This window comes from Ostrinia furnacalis, unplaced genomic scaffold, assembly GCF_004193835.3.
Source record: "Ostrinia furnacalis isolate ACB-3 unplaced genomic scaffold, ASM419383v2 OfSCF7657, whole genome shotgun sequence".
In the NCBI taxonomy this organism is placed as follows: domain Eukaryota; kingdom Metazoa; phylum Arthropoda; class Insecta; order Lepidoptera; family Crambidae; genus Ostrinia; species Ostrinia furnacalis.
Genome location: NW_021137896.1, coordinates 50317 through 72690, shown reverse-complemented (window position 1 = coordinate 72690; position 22374 = coordinate 50317). Strand labels below are relative to the sequence as shown.

General features: G+C 38.9%; 1 protein-coding gene across 1 annotated transcript; it reads left to right on the top strand.

The window, feature by feature from the left end:
* Positions 1 to 396: 396 nt before the first annotated feature.
* On the top strand, positions 397 to 894 carry LOC114365822 (uncharacterized). Its single transcript, XM_028322499.1, has one exon. It carries the CDS (start codon positions 397 to 399, stop codon positions 892 to 894), a length of 498 nt encoding a protein of 165 aa, XP_028178300.1.
* The last annotated feature ends 21480 nt before the right edge of the window (positions 895 to 22374 follow it).

Genomic DNA, 22374 nt, shown 5'->3' with positions numbered 1-22374 from the left:
GGAGAGTCTATTGTAATAACACACGCAATGCAGAAAAATTAGGATGCCTTTGTATCCCTTTCAGCCCAGCCGAACACAATTGTGACGTTAGTTTAAAGATAAATTTTGGCGGTATTTTAAGACGTAAGTGATCGGGCCCACAGCCGCACAATTGTGACGGATATGCTCTATCTATTGGTGTGAGTAAGATAGCCAGCAAGCGCCGCGAAATTCAAATTAAAACGGGTTCATTTTGCCGTTGTTGTTGTTTAGGGTATCGCTGCGTGTGAGTGATTCTAATTACATTAAAATTATGCCATTGCTATGTTATTATTGTGATTTATAGTTAATTATGACNAGGTACAATACAGCGTTGTAGCTGGCGCCGTGCGAGTGGGTGTCCGAAATTCGGCCCCCATGAGCGAGGACCAGATGCGACTGCTGCATGACGCCCTTCTCGAGTCCATCGCCAAGATGGCCGGGAAGAAGGGAGTCCCGCGACCAAGATTTGCTGGTTTCTCCTACAAGACGGGGTGGGTCCTGGTTAACTGTGAGAACCAGGAAAGCCATGACTGGCTTGTAGGAGAGATCAGGCAAATCAAACCGTGGCCTGAGGCGGAACTCTCGACCATACCCGAGAGCGAACTGCCTAAGCCACAGGTGGGGACCACTTTCATACCCATCAGCGAGGCGGCAACGGTCGAAAAGGCTTTGCCGCTGCTGGAGGCGCAGAATGATGGTCTCAACCCGGGGCTATGGCGAGTTCTCCATAAGCGGGCCGAGGCGGGAGGGACTGTGGTGACCTTCTCGTTGGACGATCCGTCGGCGGAGACTCTACGTGCAAATAACGGCATAGCTGGCCTTGGCTTTAACCCAGATGAACCTACCGACCCATACATGGGTTATGAGAAATAAAAAAATCTACTGTCGTTATTTTATTTGTCGGCGAAAATGATTTGAAGATGATTTTGTTACGAGGCAAAGCGCGCATTCCGCCCGCCAGGTGGCGCCGCGCGCTAACGGAACGTCGAGTTGGGCCGACACCGAGCGGGCAGACGAGTATAGAGAAAAGTAATACATAGGAAATAGAGAACCCTCTCTGTCAAATTTTTGAGCCTACTAATTGACAGCCTGGTGTTAAATTCCCTGTACTTAACCTACGTACGTAACGCTCACATACATACATAGTACACGCACACATACATACATAAAGTCCACGCACACATACACACAGTTCACGCACACATAGGCCCTCATAACCTTCAAAGAATTATTGTTTTTATGATGTACAATGTAGAATTTTTTCAAATCCATTATTTTGAAAATATTTATCTTTATGGTGTACGTATTGTATTATTTTCAAAACAATGGATTTGGAAAAATTCTACATTGCACATGGAAATGCAAATATTGCTTGCTTATGAACCAAATAGTATGAATTCATGGATAAAATAAATATTTTTTTCCGATGCGCAATAAAATTCGCCCGCTGTGTCCTGAAGAAAAAATTTTTTTCACCTACTTTTTGCGAAAAAAGTATTATACAATGTTATATTTTTATAATTCTGATAAATGTAGCTTTCAGGTCATATTTTTTTTATTAGATTATCTCCAGTGGTTTAAAAGTAAACGACGTTTATTTAAAAAAATACTTTTTGGTTTTTGTGAATTTTACTCAATATTTCTATTTTCTTGTATGAAAAGGCAAAAAGTTTGTTCTAGAAATGAATTCGCCATCCTTTATTTATCCGAAAATGATACCACACTTGCCCTAATACCCATAGTTTTGAAGATATGGGCCTTAAAGTGAAGCGCGGCGGAAGGAAACTTGCCCCCCCTCCCCCTGCTACCACAGGGGGGGCTCCCGATGTCTACCGACGGAAATCCACTCAGGAGCACCCAAAGAACCACTGTTGCAAAAATGAGCCTTCTATACCAAAGTGGAGGGGTCTCCATACAAATCATTGCACTAAATTCCCTACTATTCGAGGTAAAGTTGTTTTTGTGCCGATTCTTGTAAGATTTAGGCGATCTTATTTGTTAGGTTTAGTTTAATTTATTAGAATAAAATTATTTTGTCTTTCAAATACTTCTAAATTTATTTATTTTTAACGATAAACTGTAAGCCATTTAACGATAAACTATACCAGTATTTGGAGATACCTATTGATAAATAAAAGATTTTGAATAACAGACATCGATATTTTTTAAATCTGTTTATACATTACTAGCTTTCCGCCCGCGACTTCGCCTGCATGGAATTTTGTCTGTCACAGAAAAACTTTATCGCGCGCGTCCCTGTTTCAGAAACCGGGATAAAAACTGTCCTATGTCCTTTCCCGGGACTCAAACTCAATCAATATCGGTTCAGTGGTTTAGGCGTAAAAGCAAGACAGACAGACAGACAGAGTTACTTTCGCATTTTTTATATTAGTAGATAAGTAAAATAAAACATAAACAAGATTTAAACGTAGAATTTCAGTTTCTCACTTGCCGACTGCCGCGCTTCCCGCGGGAAATCGCCGAGAAATAGGCAGTGTAGGATTCTATCAGTGGCACAATTTCCCGAATCGAGTAAGTGCTTCCGATATTACTTCTACAAGCATAAACACGGGGACGTGACGGGAACACGATATGCAAATGCAATACAGAAAAAGCGATACTGCAGTAAACGTAGACTCTAGCGCATCATAGAAGCACCAAATTGTCTCAACTGATTCTCAACTTTATACACTCAGCGGCACGGAATTTGGCCCAAGCCTAAACAACCAGATATGAGGCCAAATAGGTGTTGTATACCTAAGTTTCGTGTGACATGTTAACAGAACATTTGTTTTTGTTAATTTAAGAGCCTAGATTTATAAAAAAAATGCACCGTTTAACTTTTTTGACTCAAGAAACGCATTTCGTTGTTGGAGCGTAAAGAGTACGGGTAAGTTTAAATTCGATATTAAATGTTGTAAGGGTTTGGCGTTTTGTTTTTTGTTTTTAAATTAATCTTAGGGTTATTCTCGTTTCCATAATTTGAGAATAATGCCCATTACTCCAGCTCAAGTTGCTCAAATAGTGTTGCTTAGAAGTCAAGGGCGTATGCAGCGGGAGATGGCTGAAACTTTCAATTTATGGCGTACAAACTTAAGATACACGTTAAAAAGGCATGACCACACCGCCTTTTACACAAGAAGACCAAGAAGTGGGGAATTAAGGTGTAAATCAGCACGCGACGACCCGATTATCGTGCTTGCAATATCAAGAAATCGGGTTCTCACTACGTTTGAGATACGCCAGCGTTTACAAACAGCAAGTCCAGTGAATATCAGTGAGCACACAATAAGAAGAAGGATGGAGGATCATAACCTGCATACTCGAAGACCAGCTCGAGGACCAGAACTTCTCCGATAACTTCGCGAAGTGCGACTTACGTTTTCTAGAGAACAGTATTACCATGTCTGAGTCGCCTGAGAACACTATCCCTGGTTCTTTTCCGACATCAGAAGTGGGATGCGGGACCCGAGAGTGTAACGATGGTGGGTCAGCAAGTAAATCAAGCGTGACCACGGAACATTATGCGGTGGGTAGTGCGGGTTGTTCGAAAAACTCTGACAATGCAACTTGTTCGGAAAGTGTGAGTGATACGGGCGATGCTGCTGCGTTGTTGAAGATGCTACGTGTGTTGGCGGGTGGGCTCCAGCCACCCGCGCCGGTGGCGCTCATCAAATTTGACCCCGACGATCCGGACGCAGACATCGAAGGCTGGTGTAAGATTAACGAGGTGATAGTAAGGCACAAGGATTTGAAAGGTACCGATTTATTATTACCCTTAATGCAAGCGCTTCGTGGTCGTGCTGCTACGTGCCTAACCAAGATCCAGCCGGATTGTATTACGTGGGAAAATGTGAAAAATATTCTGATTGCGAAGTTTGCTAAACCGTTGTTAATGCAAGATTATTTTGATCGAATTATAAAGTTCAAAATTAATGATAAAGAAACCGCTGCAGACGGCGCATTGCGTCTTTGGAATTTGATTGAGACAATACCTAAAGTTGAATTAAATGAGGAAGTTATAACTGGATTTGCTGTGTCAATATTGGCGAACTGTGATCATAATTTAAGGCGCGAATTGAATGCCAGTAGCATATCTTCAAAATCACAGCTGTGTCGTATATTACGTGGGGTATCTATGAAGCGACATATCGACGATGCCACTACCCACATTGACAATAAACGCCCACGATATAATAATCAGCGACCGATGTCAACATTTCCTGGTTCTTGCCATCGTTGTGGGGAAATAGGCCACCGAATTTTTAACTGTCCTCAAATTCGTGGTGAAAGTTCACAGATTCACAAGCCGTCACCAGGGCCCCAACGCTATGACGAAAAACGAGCCGTGACGTGTTATGCCTGCGGTAAGCCGGGACACGTCGCCAGCGTCTGCCCAGCCGCCGCCGCTCTTCGCGAAGCTTCTCAAGCCTCGAAGAAGGAGGTAAAACTGTGCAGCAAACGGGCGGTTACTGGTGAGCTACATGTTGCAGGTATGAGTTGTCGTTTTCTTTTTGACTCTGGTTCAGAATGTTCCTTAATTAAAAGTAGTCTTGCTGATCAAATAAATAGAGAGTATTTTTACGACACTGTGACTCTAGTGGGGATAGGTAATTCGGACGTCAAGTGTACAAAGCAAATGAGATGCACAATTAATGTCCAAAATTTGACATTGAAAATTTTATTTTACGTCGTTGATGATTCTTATTTGATTGAGCCCATTTTACTAGGTCGTGATCTTATAGACATGGGGGTACACGTTGAAATCGATAGCAAGGGTGTCAATTTATTTAAATCGAAATTTTCTCAATTAATATCCTGTAACAAAACGGCAACCCCATTTGAAGCACAAGTTGATACTGATTTAGAAGGCGAATCTAAAAATTCTTTGCTGAACATACTTACCTCCTATTCTGATAATTTTGTTGAGGGTGTTCCTAAAAGACGCGTAACTACAGGAGAAATGAAAATTGACCTTATTGACCCAAATAAAACAGTACAAAGACGTCCGTATCGGCTATCGGCAAGTGAGCGGCAAGTAGTAAAGGATAAAGTGTCTGAGTTACTTGAGGCTAACATTATTAGAGAAAGCAATTCTCCTTTCGCCAGTCCCATTTTGCTCGTCAAGAAAAAAGATGGGACTGACCGTATGGTAGTAGATTACAGGGAGTTAAACTCAAATACGCGAACCGATAATTATCCTCTGCCGCGAATTAGCGATCACATTGATAAGCTGCATGGTGCAAATTTCTTTACGTCTCTTGACATGACTTCAGGTTTCCATTGTATTAGCGTAGAAGCAAGTTCTGTAGAGCGAACTGCCTTCGTTACGCCCGATGGGCAGTTCGAATATACCGCCATGCCCTTTGGACTTAAAAATGCACCGTCCGTGTTCCAAAGATGCATTCAGAATGCTCTAAAAGACTGTGACTTTGCTCTTGTCTACATAGATGACGTTTTAATACCGTCAGAAAATGTAGAGCAAGGATTGGAAAGGTTAGAGTTAGTTCTCGCGGCGCTTACAAAAGCTGGGTTCTCGTTGAATATGAAAAAGTGTAAATTCCTTAAGCGGGAAATTTCTTATTTGGGTTATGAGATAAAATCGGGGGAAATCAGGCCAAATCCTATCAAAATTAAAGCACTAGTAGAGATTTCAGCGCCACGTACTGCTACTCAAGTTCGCCAGTTTATTGGGCTAGCCTCGTATTTCAGGCAGTTCATACCAGGGTTTTCCGTATTAATGGCACCTTTGTACCCTCTCACGCAGCACAACGGTGCTATTAATTGGACGGAACAGCATAACAAAATCCATAAGCGCGTTATAGAGATTTTAACCTCGGAGCCAGTATTGACAATTTTCGATCCGGATAAAGACATAGAGCTTCATACAGATGCAAGCTCGCTGGGTTATGGCGCTANAATTATTATTCTGCTTTTTAGTGTAGGTTTTTTGGAGTCGGTTTTGATACAACGGGATGGGCGTACTCAGCATGTTGTGGCATACTACAGTCGGCGCACTTCAGATGCTGAATCGCGGTACCACTCCTACGAACTGGAGACGCTGGCTGTAGTTCGTGCTGTCGAGCATTTCAGGCATTATTTGTACGGTCGCCATTTTACAGTTAGGACGGACTGTAATGCATTGAAATCGTCTAGTACAAAAAAAGATCTCACGCCCCGCGTGCATAGGTGGTGGGCAATATTGCAAAGTTATGACTTTAACGTAGAGTATAGAGAAGGACGTAATATGCCCCATGTAGACTTTTTATCGAGAAACCCATTGCCTCAAACCGAATGTAATAGAGTTGACTTAGACCCATTAACAAAAGAAATCCAGTCTCTTGAGTTACACAGAGAATGGTTAGCAGTAGAACAGCAAAGGGATAAGGAGATAGTCGATATTATGGATAAATGGAGAGCTGGAGATCTCTCACAAGACGTGGCGCAGTCTTATGATATTAGAAAAGGCGTGCTTTATCGTAAAGTTCAACGCAATAAAAGAAATGTTTGGTTGCCTATAGTCCCTCAATCTCTAGTATGGTCTCTTATTAGTCATGTCCACGCAGAAGTGAAACATCTTGGCTATGACAAAACTTTGGACAAGTTATATGACTTGTATTGGTTCTCTGGAATGGCGAAAGCTGTCAAAAAATTTGTAGATGCTTGTTTAGTGTGTAGGGCTTGTAAAGGTACTTCTGGTGCTCAACCAATACAACTGCATTCGATACCAAAAGCACCTGTTCCTTGGCACACAGTGCACATCGACCTAAGTGGGAAATTAAGTGGGAAAAGTTCAAAAAAAGAGTACGTCTGTGTTATAATTGATGCGTTCACTAAATTTGTTCTACTACGGTTGACATCTAGTCTAGACGCTAGTTGTGCCATAGAGTCACTCAAAGAGACTATTCATCTGTTTGGTACCCCAAAACGAGTAATCGCTGACCAAGGGCGATGTTTCATAAGTAGTGGCTTTAAAGCGTTTTGCTCCGAAAATAATATAGAGTTCCATGTTATTGCAGTTGGGGTTAGTAGAGCTAACGGGCAGGTGGAGAGGGTGATGCAAACTCTCAAAAACCTTCTTACTATTACTGAAAATAGCTCAGACAACATTTGGCGCGATGAACTTGGTGAAATCCAGTTAGTTTTAAACTCCACAAAATGTAGAGTTACTGGATATTCCCCAACTGAACTTATGTTTGGAATTAAATCACAGCCTCTAGGTATTTCAAAGATTACTTGTAATAATGACGATTCCGAATGTAGGGCCAATTTGAGTGATATTCGCCAAAACGCTAGTACTAATATCGAAGTCGTGGCTAGGTCAGATACAGAACGCTTCAATAAAGGTAAAGCTCAAATTAGTGCCTTCAGTGTAGGTGATTTTGTTTTTCTAAAATGCTGTGAACGAAGGGGAACTTCGCTAAGTGCGACTTACGTTTTCTAGAGAACATGCAAATTGGACGTTAGACTAATAGAGTAAACTCTTTATGAAAACTGTCTGTTTGCGTAGTAACTCTTCTCCGCATCTTCTCTATACACTTCCACGGCCTCTCTCTCACGTCTGGAGCTCTTAAGGTGGCTCTGCAATCATCGATCCATAGAACTTTACTCCATTATTAGCCTTGTGTCCATTTTGCATGTTCTCTAGAAAACGTAAGTCGCACTTCGCGAACTTTTATTTTACCATTCACTGCAATCTTTTTCGTTAGTTTGAACTCTCTGAAAAGGGCAAATATTGAAGTCCGAACAAAAATAAACTTTGTTAAATGAAAGGCTTTTAGCAACACCACCTAACTTTAACGGTAACTATTACGACAACCGGTGGTTTTTGTATGGAGTATGACAGATTTTTGACATTTGTCACAGTTAAAGTAAGATGGTGCAACCCACCCTTAGCTAACCACTTCGCTAGTGGTCAAGCACAGATGACGGTGGCGAGTGAACATGCTAGGTTTTTTTTGTTTTCTTTATTTATGCATTATTTTATTGCTATTTTTTTACTTCATGCCTGCATGAATTTCCTATTTAATTTTAGGTTTAAATGCATTTTGATTTTTGACAAAGAAGGTAAATGTAAGTAGGTACCTACAGGTAGTTATTACTGGTACATATTTCAAATATTTTTTCATACTTTGGTCGAGCGCGTTTCTTTCCAATTAAGGACGTTGATAGGGTACAGGGTCCAACGATTTGTCAATTAAAAGTGACTTTGACGCCCAAAAGGTTAAGTGGAGTTTAGAATGAATGAATTTTAAAATAATCAGCATTCTCAAACTAAGTTGCGAATTGCACTATTCATTTGAAGAGTTGTGTAATTGTGGCCGATCATAACGTTATCGAATTGTATACGAGTAAATATGATGAATTTATGATTATAATTTAAGTCACTCAAATGGAAGACTACACGAAGGATTCCACCTAGAAGTTATATAAACATGCGTTGATAATATAAGAAAGCATTCAGTATTAACAGTTGGCAACATTTTGCTGCTAGATTTAAAGTGTTATGTCATTTATTTCAACATAGCAGAGATAACGTAGTCTTTCACAGAATTTCAGCCTTAATTTATACATTTTTTTGGCTACACCAAATGCAAATGCTTTGTATTCAGCATTTAAGCCGAAAGTTGTCTGATGGCATAACGTATATATCATAGCATAAAGGTCCAATCTACATATTCATTATTTTTAAAAGCCGTCGTTGTATTGGGGTTCTTATTTAACTGATAAACTGCAGTATCACTTTGATAACCTATGTACCTGCTGTCAAGGAATCGTACAAAATGACTGAGTCATGTTAAATTTCTTGTTATAGATAAAATACGCATTGTTGAATAGAGGTAGGTAATGGTTGGGGTTTTACAATCAAACAGGCTACTTTTGAAAATTTCTGGTCTGGTTAACGTCGGAATTGTTATCTGATATTAATTTATTATCACACTTATCGCTACTTATCTGCACCAGTTACCTTAGCGAATAACCTAACTTCGATAGGTGTTGTGGAAAAAGCAAAGTTGTAAAGTGCACTTTTCACCTGAACAAACAGTCAAACAGTCGGTTTAGGAACTGTCCATTGTTTCATTTTACAGTTCGGCTACAGTTCCCCGAGGGAGTAGTGATCGTTTTTTTTGAGTTCTTCCGACCCACGTTTCTCCTGCGGCTGGCAATCGGAGTTCGTTATTATAGTTAGACTGGACCATTCTGTACGATAGGTTTGAAATCCATGGTTCAATATTCACCGGGGAATAAAATCCTAAGAAGTATTTCCAGGATCCGGGAAGCCACCTCTTCGTGAATATTGAGGTAGATCAGAAATACATACCATTGGAGTCACGTTTCGGAACGATAAAGGATATCGCTGTGGAAATAGAGTTGGAATTAGTTATTCATTATTACCATGAACGGTGGAGGATTCTCCTTTTTTAATGGCAATTTGCACTTCCATAATAGATCAAACTGAAATTAACTCTCTAAGTAAAATCAACACATTAACTTAATCCTTAATGATAAAATTTTATCGGATCTTTAAGTTCGGTTTATGATAGGTTAAATTTCTGTTGTCTGAGCACAAGCCACCGGCGGTTCCATACAAGTGATTCGCATGACAAAGTAGGTACTTGAAGAATGCATAATTCAGCCCTTGCCTGCGAAACTTGACTTTAGAATACGAACGTTCAAAGTTGGTTGCATATTTATACAAAATATTGAATACGTATCATCTCTCTGTGGTAACCTTTCAGGTCTGAATACCTAGTGTGGTTAGAGCGATGGCTTCTGCACACGGTTGGGGGGAATCGCTAAGTTCATATTATAGAATTCTGAATGTAAGTTGCTTTGATCTGCGATGTAGAAGTTAACACGAACATTATCAGTTACACGAGTTCTGCTATGTACGTTACAAGCTATTCGATATTTTCAGAGGTATAGTACAGTTTCTAAGAGTTTGTTTAACCACTCACTGACCTTTGAAAGTTCAACCTATTATGATCTCAACCGTAAAATAAACTACAACTTTTGGTTTCAAAGGTCTAGGATAGAGGTATCTAGCGGATGAAATCATGGGTAGCAACCTTTATTTATTATCTAGCTTTACTGTCAAAGTTTATCAAAGTTAGGAACTAGCTTTAAAACTTTACATTCCCACGAAACTATTAAAATAAACGATCTAAAAATCGATGATAGCTCGCTTAGTTCGAGTCACGGTGTTAGCAAGTTTATCCACGTTTTAAGTTAACATGTCGATCCCGCCGGGATTGCGGGATTGCAAACCATAGTTCAACACAAACAGCAAAAGCCCTGTAGGCGATCGACCGCAGCGACACGTATTTGGTTTGTCACATAAATACGTTATCACCTACCCCATGGGGACTGTATGTTTTCCGAATGTAATTCCTGTCTGTGTATCTTATTCCGTAATTTGATCATCCGAAAAATTAGATATGTTACGAAGAAATAGAAAACATTCGATTTGCTACCCATGATTCTTTTAAAAGGCATTATTAACAGAATTGGATGTCTATAAGTCATTGACATTTGACCTTTCAAGGCAAAATCTAATTAAAATCTAAAAAAAAATGTGACTAATAAATAGTCTCTATGGATTTTTAGGGTAAATATAAAATACTTTTTATTGGCACTAAACAAAACGAAAACTTGCACATACAGATCTTGTTTTTAAATCGCATAAGTGTCATCTAATTCCTCCAACTTAGCAAAACATTGATGATTCAGAAGTACCCAAAAATGACGGAGGTTAATGATATCATCAAATAAAAGGGCAATAGTCAATCACCGTTTATTTATATACGAACGTAAATTATACCCGTACCAGTGAACGCATCACTTCATCAGGCGACTTCAGTGTCGATGCACTAAGGCTGCGTTTCCATCAGAGATTTGCGAGGACACGTTGCGATGGATGTGATTGTAAAGAACCTATAGCATTGTTTCATTTACTTCGCGTCGACCAGCACAGCTCTGGTAGTAACGGCTTAGCGGAGCGAAGTTTTTGTACATTACAAAACAAGAGAGGGATGGAGTGTGCATGGATTGTGTGCGACAGAAGTGTGCTACGGATGGAGGTGAGCGAGTAAATGCTAGCGGATTAGTGACTCATCTATGAAGTCACGTGTGTACCGTTTCACATCCTCGCTCATCTCATCTTCCTAGCACACCTCTAATGGAAACACCCACAACGCTTCACAACTTTGCTACACATCCTAGCACTACTCTTCTTCCGAGGACATCTCTGGTGCAAACGCAGCCTAATGCACGTGTCATTATTGCGTGACGTTCATGTTGCCGGCTGTTCGCTGGTGAGTAGTGACTCAGTTGTGCAATCTAAGGTCACACGACACGACTCATCGGGCAGTCTCTCTGACCCCAGGTCAGAGTCACTGGTCAGGCTCCCCCGAATTGAGCACAGGTGGCGGCAATTAGTGCTCTAATAACCCACGGCTTGCCTTTGATGCCGGTGTGGAAATTTGGACCGAGTAGGAACCGCTGTAATGCAATAAATTGAATGTAATTATTCCATTTTGACCAAGATTTGGCTCTGAGAATCGTCAAAATAAGATAAAAGGGAAGCAATTTGGAGCGCTTCACAGTGTATCCTTTAACTAAACTAACAGACCAAACCAAATGTGACATGAATAGGTAATATCAGATTCTCCTACGGACTAAGTATTTAAATATGTCNTCGTGGCTAGGTCAGATACAGAACGCTTCAATAAAGGTAAAGCTCAAATTAGTGCCTTCAGTGTAGGTGATTTTGTTTTTCTTAAATGCTGTGAACGAAATCAAACTAAGTTGGACCGGAAGTTTAGGGGGCCTTTTAAAATTATCGAAGTGTTAGAGAACGATCGCTACACTTTGCAACATGTTGACGGCTCAAAGAGAATTTACAAATACCCCCACGAAAGTTTGCGTAGGGTGCCTAGAGGGCGCGAAGGACTAACAGAAATGGCCAAGGCTCTATGTGATCAGGCCTTAGAGCATGATGGGTCCGTGTCGGCGGGTAGTAGTGATGAGTTGGGTGGTGAGCGAACTGAGGGCACAGAGGTGGTGGATAACAGTATTGATGGTAGAGTTGCGTCTACCAGAGAGGTAGACAGCAGTGATGATGAAGGTTATGGTGGAGTTGTTGGTACCACTGTGGTACAAGTGCATCGGGAAATGGAAAATGAGAGAGATGCGGTGGTGATGAGACCAGCCGGCATATTATGTGATGATGGTGAAGGTACGTAACGGAACATCTCGTTGACTGGCTGCAAGCCGCTGGCCTGTCTCACGCTACATGCGTGATGGCCCCCAGCGCGTGGCGCAGAGCTGTAGCGAGTGTCCCACGCGTTCCAAATGAGATGATGGTTAAAGAGAGTTGTTTTGTGGTTGTAGAGATGATGCTAGAGCTGTAGAGGAGGTGAGCTGAGTTGGGTTCAAGTTTGAATTTTTTGGTTACAGATTAACGCACGAGGACGTGCGCTTGTCAGGAAGGCCGTGTCGGCGAAAATGATTTGAAGATGATTTTGTTACGAGGCAAAGCGCGCATTCCGCCCGCCAGGTGGCGCCGCGCGCTAACGGAACGTCGAGTTGGGCCGACACCGAGCGGGCAGACGAGACTCTGCTAGCGCACGGTGCGCACGCGCCACTCCGACGGATCGTTTGCCTCAAGTTATCGAACCAATCAATCGTTATTATTATGAACAGTGTACTTTGTTTTGTTAAATTCGATTACAGTGTTAAATACCGCACCTGACTGTTTAAATAATCATACCCTGCCTCCTTATAACTCGATCACGTATTACCATGTCTGAGTCGCCTGAGAACACTATCCCTGGTTCTTTTCCGACAAATATTTGACGTACAAACGTATAAATACGAAATTGACTATGGGAAAATATAACTATCTATGATTGTAACGTATCTAAAATAAAACGATGCCACAAATACCACTAGAAAATGTTATATACTGATTTTAAAAATAAATTTAATAATCAACAACCATAATCGACAAGCATGTAAACACCAAGCTAATTAAAGGAAAATAAAACGATTAAACTACAACGATGTCGAGGCTTTTTAACCTGCAGCTTAAAGATGATTTTCAATAAATCGGGCTACACGCAAATTAAATTGGAATCCCGAGGATGTGCCGTATCGTGTATTTCTCTGGAACTATTAATTAATTTCGGTCAAAAGCCGATGTCACTTGGCTTTCATTCCGTTATAGGCTTCATTATCATTTTATGTAAATGGCATTTTAAATGCTACATATTTTTGCCTTTTGTAACTCAATTTTCGTGAGCAATAAAGGGTTTAAAGAAATAAATTAATATTTTCGATGAACTCAATATTTTAATTTCACATTAATCAATTACTGAATTAAGATATATTCTGTTAATAATATGTTATTATTATTATCGTATAAGTATATTGCGATCTTTGGTTGATTGTACGGAATCTGTTGAGAACGTTATTTAATTATTATATGGATTCTGTTCGGAGAATTTGTTCTGTTTGACATGTTTTTGTGTTGAGACTTTTTCTTAAGTCGAACTTACGACATATAGAAATAAAAGACGTAGATCACAATTTACCTAATAGATTAAAGTTTCTTGACCTGAATATATAAAAGGAGTTTTAAGAATGACTCACCCATTTACTTAACCATAACTACAAGTAAATTATACTTAGCGGCACATTTAATCAGTGGAATAAAATATGGAAAGAAACGTGATGGATTTGCTGAATAATTCATGTTCAGGAGCGGTACAGTTGCTTCCGAAAATACACACGCAAACAGGAATAAGGAAAACTACGTAAAGTTTTATTGTACAGTACATCCCATTGTACAGTTGACTGGAAATTTTGTCCATCTTTCCGTTTAGGCATTGGACCTTTTAAACTAAGAAGAAAATTACGTACCTACCTGGGCGTTTGCATTTATTTACTTTACATTTTGTTCTCAGCTGTTTTGCGAAATTATAAAAATAAATAATTTAGTAAGAAACTTGAAACTTTACCACTTGAAACTCATGTGTCATCTATAAAACTTCAAAGGAAAAAACTCCAGTTACAAAAAATAAAAAAACTTTATGACCACTAGGGCATGCAAAAACCGAGCGGTTTGGAAAAACCGGTTTTTTCGGTTTTCATTTTTAAAAACCGAACTAAACCGGTTTTTTCGGTTTTTTCGGGTTTTTCGGGTCGACTGTTTGTAAGTAAATAAAAATGCTGCAAATTATAATAAAAATAATTTTATTTCTTTTATATTCTAGTTTGACAAGATGAAGTTACATGTTCTGAACATAATATTGTGAGATCAATTGAATAGTTTAAAAAATATNTACACCCTACGACCACGCGTCCCCTCGGCCCCTGTAGACCTTGGGATTGGGGGGGTTTCTGAGATGTCCCCTGCATCGCGGCCCGGGCAAATGCCCCGACAGCCCCCGGCCCACTCCGTTGTGGGTTACGGGTCGCCCGACAGGCTCGCCGAATTGACGCAACCTGCCGCGCAGGTGAGAAGTCAGCCGCCCGCGTGAAAAGACCACGCGGACGTTGCCCGGCGTGCACCACGTGGAGGTGTATATCCTGGCTACACAAGAGTTCAGCGGTGGGAATGAGAAGTGGGAATAGTCCCGTAATAAGTAGATTTGATGACTAGCTGCAAGGTAAAATTGTTCAGGTTGGTTTAGCAGTGTACTGATCTAACTATAAAAATACAAAAGGTTTTATTCGTTGTACTCGTAATGAACGAATCCAATTATTTATTTTCTCTGAAGCTCTCATTCGCACTCTAGTAAGATTGAATCAGTCTTTTTGGGATTAAAAAAATCATATTGTTATCGAACAGTGAATCAAAAATACTATCATGTGAGCATGTGACTCATTCGTATTAGTAAAATTTCCTTTTGTTCAGTTCTTAATTCTTCTTCAAGTTTCACAACTTTCGACACATTGATTTATCGTATGCAAACTTAAAATGGTGGACGGCGTGTAACAGCACAACTCGTTCTTGTCGTTGAAAATAGGTAAAACTTGAGTTTCAAAAAAGAGATAACTAAAATCCTTAGTTGTACATAGTTTTTGATAAAGATGCCTTTGTAAATACATAATTGAAGATAGTAATGGTACTTACCTACTTAGTAGATTGCGAAAAAAATCATAATAAATCTGAAATGAATATAAAAAGTACATTGCTAATAATGTTATGTGTTATAATATCTTACCAACATAAGTCAAAGGATTTTCTATACATTTCGTTTCTTGTCATACATAACTTAATTTGTACTCGGCCCATTAAGCTTCTAAAATACATAATCACATTTATCTCTAAGCATCTGATAAACGAATTGTTTAATTTTGGCCCTTTTAGGGCCCCTTATCTTATCAGATAGTATCAGCGTGTACATCAATTATTCATACCAGCTTTTAAATAAGTACTTCACAGTATTATGATTATTCTTTGTCTATGTACAAATAACATCTTAACATTTAAGAAAGGACTATTAGTAAAAGTAGGTACAAATTAGCAAATATTAGAAATTCTAGGTAAATCACAAAAAAAAACTCATCGTTCTGTTGCCCATCAGACAAAACTTGATGTAAAATTATTAGGACTACTTGATGCCAAAAAGTAATAAGCTTTTTAATGTAAGTAGCATAAGATTTGTAAAAAGCTATAGTACCATTATGCCCAGATATACCTGCTTGTTCCGCATCCTTTCGGATTCCCTTCACAGCGTCCCAAACGCCAGTAAATTAGGGATTGTTTTCTGTAACAGCTTTTACAGGCAAGATTATGTAACCTCGTTGTTATCACACTATTTATTTATACACATTGCATAATGCTACCTGATTAATGTCAGTATCTTCTTATCTTATCTATCGCCTTATACTTAAAAAAAAAAACACTATTTAATGAAATAATCTTTTTCATCACCTTAACACTATCCTGCTGCTAGGTAAGCAAAAGTCAAGCCACTGATCGCAATATAGTAGGCATTAATTCCATATTTTTTAAATATACTGCCTGCTGTTACACGTGTACCTAATATTAATTAGTTACCGAAGAGTTTGGCTCATTAACAATTTGAGTTTCAAAGGGAAATTATAAGTCAAAATGTCAATTCTATTCATCATTAAAAAATTATCGACGATTGAAATAACAGCCCTAAAATGAACAAAACGGAAACGAACGATGTCACAACAAGTCACACATCTTGGCAATTACATTTGAAACTCCGCGTCGCTTAGATGGAATAAAACTGCAATGGTCTTATCTATCATTATTCGATACACTTCAGTTTTGTATACGAACCTTATGTAACTTATATCCTGTATAAGATTAATGGTCTATTCATTAATTTCGAATCGGCAAATACCTAAAGAGGATGATTGATAACACTGGTCAACAGTGGTTTTGGTGCCAAGGAACTGTATATATTTTTTGATTGAGGACCTTTTGCTGGTTACTTTAGTAGCAAAGGATGATGGGCAAAAATGTATGGAAAGTGGTACCCGCTCCAATAGCCATAACCAATATATATTTTAAAAGGCCTTTAGATGTAGGAAAATGTCTGCTATGGGGCCAGTTCTAATTCACGTTTTGAAAGCAGTAATTCCACTAAGTATTATATTGAAAGTATAACACAATCATCCATGTATACGAGTATGTATTATGACTACAATCTATTAATATAACTAAAAGAAGCATTGAAAAGGAAAGGATTATACCTACGATGAACTATCCTAGCTATTAGCCCTTTATTCGCTTTCATCATCATCATCATGATCATTTTAGCCATAGGTCGTCCAGTTGAATATAGGCCTCCCCCAATGATTTCCACAATGGCCGGTTGGTGGCGGCCTGCATCCAGCGCCTTCCCGCTACCTTTATGAGGTCGTCGGTCCATCTTGTAGGTGGACTTATTGGGTCTTGTGGGTTTATTCGCTTTAGCAACCCATAATAAAACCCTTAAGAAGAAATAAAACTTTAACCCCTTTATTAATAAAAGTTACACCCTAGTTGAACTCTGGCTTAAATTGTCATTTGGTATGGAAATGTCATTTTAATCCAAGGTTCTTCCTAGGTGTAACTTTTTATTAATAAGGGGGTAACTTCTTTGAATAAAAATATTTATTTCACAATTGTCCCCATCAATAATTATAGAGTTAAGGAAGGATGCTGGAGCAGTACCATACCAACCCTTCCTGCCTCGCATAACCTAAGTACCATACGATGGACACGTATGATACTTCTTCTTCAACACCTTCAGCTATCCGGAACATCCTCGATACGCCTCTATAAGTTAACCAATGCGTTTAGACTGGAGAGAGGAGTCCGTCAGGGTGACACCATATCGCCCAAGTTGTTCAACGCTGCCCTTAAAAATATCTTTAAAGAGCTAGATTGGACAAGCAAGGGAATAATAATCGATGGAGAAAGGCTAAACAACCTGCGATTTGCCGACGATATCGCACTGATCAGTGATAGCATTGAAGATATGATTGATATGGTAGACCAACTACAACGTGAATCAGCAAAAGTAGGGTTAATCATCTATCATCCTTCATTATATCATTACTTGATCTCATTTTGTAACTCTTATCACTTATATACTGGAAAATGGCACAAATCAAGAAGAAAATTTGGTCATAGTTATGCTTATTTAAATAATATGTAAGTTGACACTGACAGAGACTAGCAAAGCAAAAATAATGGCGGCAATGGTCAAATACAAAGCGCGTTCCATTTTGCGCCCGCGCGCTTATAGCTTTAGCTAGAAGATACATGGTACTTTAGTTCAATACCATAGCCATATACTATACTCTACTCATTCACATTGCATTACAATAATTGTTTTTATTGATATGACTAAAGAAGCGTGTTCTTGTATGAGTTATTAAATTATCTAAAATCGTAGAAGAAAAACCGAAAAAACCGAAAAACCCGGATTTATAACTGACAAAAACCGAGTTCCAAATTGTGTCGGTTATCCGGTTTTTCGGTTATCCGGTTAACCGGTTTGCATGCCCTAATGACCACACCGTGTAGTTAAAGCCTAAATAAAGCTGGGACTACGCGCGCCCCAAAGCTATGCTGTCAATCCTCACGAACCAATACCCGCTTTGCGCCAGGAAGCGTCGCTTACATATGCGACCGACTTTACTTACCTGAATGGATTAATCACTCACTTCCCGATGTTGCGAAAGTTTTCCGGGACAAGATGGATCGATACCGGAGTTTTGGAGAGCGAGAATCTATTTGCCGCTTATTCATATCAAATACTAGCATTTGTGAAGACTTACTAGCTGACCCGGCGAACTTCGTACCGCTTATGTTCATCGGAAATAATGTAGGATTCTAATGGTGCAAATTATTTTTTCAAATCGGTCCAAAGTTTTGGAGCCTATTGAATACATACAAACAAATCTTTGCTCTTTATAATACTGTCTGTCTGTTACTCTTTCATGCTAAGACCACTGATTTGATGAAGTTGACGTTCGATAGGTATAAAGAAAGGTACTTTAGAGACCTAAAAGAGAAAAAAATAATTGGATTCACTGGACGCATTGATTCAGGGATGAATAAATAAAGGCACTAATAATTACACTCTGTTCACCCAAGTGATGTTATTTAAGTTTAGGGTGGTAGGTATATGTATAAGGGCAAAATAATTGGTATAGTAATTTACTGCCATGTTTACATGTTTCTCTAGAACTAAAATTCCCGGAACACTATGTGGCTTGATAATATTTGTACACAGAATGCATTTCTGTGAAAGAATCGCTTACCAATAAATTGGTTATTCGCGGAAGGATCTCTGTTACTGTCATTTGTCATGAGTAGCAATTAAACCCTATCGACCTGCAATATATTAATAGACATTTCCAGCAACGACTACTAATAGGGAATTATTCCTTACGTCGCGTCGTCTACATGCCACTTTTCTGTTAAACATTATGTAATTTACCCCATAATTGTAGCAAGTCCTTTATAGCCCAGTCGTGGTTAGTTTATAAATCTTTATTTGCCAAGAAATGATTGTGATCAAATATTTATTAATTTGGTATGTTTGTACTTCTTTGATCAAAGTAGGAAAATAAATCAGTAAAGCCGGGTTTCTTTTGGGCCTGCGCAATTAGTTACTTACTTCTCATTCCTTCAGGACACACATGATGTGTCCTGAAGGAATGAGACTGGCCATGGCCAGTGCTTATAAATCAACGTAGTTTTTACTGTTAGCACTTGTATTATTATATTTTCAATCCGTCATATTTTTCGTTCCCTATTTCCTTGCTCATCTTCGATACAACTTGATATAATCTCACAAACTATCTCCTACAACGCCCGGAGCATTTTAACTTATCGCGGCACAAATCGATAGGGACGTTGGCGAAAGAAGTACAAAAAAAATTTGCCTTTAAACACTGTAAGTAAGTTCGTTAACTTTGTATAAAAGAGGCTGGTTCAACTTGTTTTGCTGGCAACACGCTTGAACGGATCAATCACGCTGTCCGTATCCCCGAAAGTGCGGGGCTACTCCGAGAAACGTTATTTGAAGGTTCAAGTTTTGGCATCCCTCTCACGCAAAGCGAGATGCCGGCATGAGAGACGGTGACAGATACGAAACTACGTAAACAGCGTTTTGGAGTAGCCTGGTGTTCCGAGGCTGCCAATCAATAATGTTGCCCGAATACGAATTGTGTTCCGGGAAAACTCCCGCTGCCCGTAAAATCGGTTGCGAAATCTCATGTTGTGGAAACAGTTTGCTACGGCGAAACAACGCTTTATTTCAGTTAATGCTGCCGAAATAGCTTCTTTTTATGCCAATTGCTTTTTAGTGTAGAAACACACAAAAAAATTGTCTGGCGTCGGTTAGATGTATTCGCGGTTTGGGTGAAAATGAAACTTGTTTTATGTTTTATTATTGGTGGTTGAACTCTAATGAGTTTCTTTTTTAATTTCGGTTCAAAGCAAACGACTTGCTGTTACTGTAATTCACCTGGTTTGCTATACGTATCTATCGATTGATAACATTGTTTCATAAATCAGATTTGATACTTACACACTTAGATTAATAAAACCTAGATAGATAGTCAGTGCACGAAAGGTGAGGCAGATTTTAGTAAGCCAGAATGGCTTACTCGTAAACGTCACATGAACTGTCAAAGTGAAAAATTGGTAAACACGTCCGACGACTTTTAATTAATTAAGACGGTTTGTGCTGTGAAAGGGTGTCTAAATACATCAGAAAAACTAAAGAAAGTGACCAGTGTTACATTTCATAAGTAAGTACTACGATTCGACGCGTATTTTGCTTGAATTTGGCTTTCAAAAATTAAATACGGGAATGATACCAGTAACAAGAAAATTTATTTCCCAATTGTTCGCCGTACAAATACACTTCCTTTTTTATGAAATCGAGACTTTTCAGTCGATTTATCTTATTGTAATTAGGTAGGTACTTTGAATTCAATAAATAAGTAAGTACATGATGCGTTTTGTTTTTGTTATTTATAAAATAATTAAAAACGTATTAAAAATTTCCCTACTTTCGGGAAAATCGCCTTCACTGTCTACACTCCCCAACAAAATTGACACTAATGACATAAGATTTTTGCCTCACTCTTGACGAAGCGTTTGTATGAAGACTATCCATCTAGGTTTTATTAATCTAAGCTTACACACAACGAATCTAACATCAAATATCAACATTTTAGCATTCCTTCGATCGCTTGGCTCTGTTGAGTATGGATGCTGTATTTACAACAGAAAATATTTTCATAAGAGATGTTGCCAACCATTCGGATAAACTTTTAGTGAGATATCTAATCGATGTATTGATCCTTCGAGGTAGTTTCTGAAAGTATGATTCTAAATTTTTTCTCTAGAGTAAAGATCTCTAAAGAACCTTTGTGAAATCAAAATCTACGCGAGCTTGCGATCTACTGAAAATAATAATTTGTGGATCGAGCACCTATAAAACGTATGAAAATAACATTAATGCATCGGTAGAGCGATCTTTTCGCGTATTCCAACCGGGCAGGCACCGCAATTTGTCTTTGGCGCCGTTGCGAAAAGTGCCGCGTGTGCTGTTTGTGTACGCTCCAAAATGTTGAGTTCTTTATTGCACTAAGTTTTTTATTTAGAATAATAATTAATAAACGTACTTTTGTTCACGTGTTTACAATGCTCGGTGTGGTCGTGGGTAGTTAAGTAGGTAAGGTAATAATAATGAGTGTGTTGTACATCACTGTGTTAACACAGATGTGTTTTGTGTCTATATCGCCACAGTCCTACTTTATTTTGATTAATACCTTTTCAAGAAATTCATAACCGCAGAGCAAACTACTATTTATTTAATTAATAAAACTCGGCATGTTTCTGCTTATGTACGTACATTCACCAACTTTTACATTCAGAAATGTAATCCAGACGACATTACATTACGCTCCGACCCTAAAAATCCCAGCGGACGACGCAGATTTCTTTCTCCACTCTTCGTAGGGACACTAGTCGTTATATTTCAGAAAATACGGTTCATATTAGATTGCAATGAAACTTGCTCAGAGAAGCGGACATGATGAGTCCTTGCATGGTATGAAAATATCCCTTTCAAAAATTCTGAGTAGTATAAATTGACCTGTAATTTGAAGTCATATTTCCTAGAGCTAGAAGCTGCCACGGAATATTAAAAAGGCATCGATTTTCATTATTTACTCGTCAATAAATCAAATCCTCATGGGTACCTTCTATTTTCCACTTCATTCCATTTTTATTACTTACTAGCCGCTGCCCGCGGCTTCACCCGCGCGAAATTTAGTTTGTCACAGATCGTCATAAATTATAGCCTATATGTTATTCTGGGTTATAAACATTAATACTGTAAAGTTTCGTCAAAATCCGTTCAGTAGTTTTTGCGTGAAGGAGTAACAAACATTCAGACATCCAGACATCCAAACTTTCGCAGTTACTTTGAAATAACCATTTTCATTTGTTTTTTGTGCGGCTTTGTAAACAGTCACCGTTGTATTCTTTTGCGATCTCGGTGAAAATATTGTGAAAGTTGCGTGGATAATGTTATTACATTAATTAACGTTCGAATGCGCTTACAAGGCTAACGATTAAGCTAATTAATTGGAATCGCTTTAACGCATCAGTGCTCTTAATTTTCGCCCGTGATCGTCCTGTTGAATGCACCTGTCGTTACATTTTCGGTACTATAACGATGCAGGTTATGATAGTGGAATAATTAATTTACATATTGCAATTTGTTGACCCTCTGCATTGTAATTGCAAATTTTGAGCAATCAATTTGTATTGTTACTAAACCAACACAACGCATA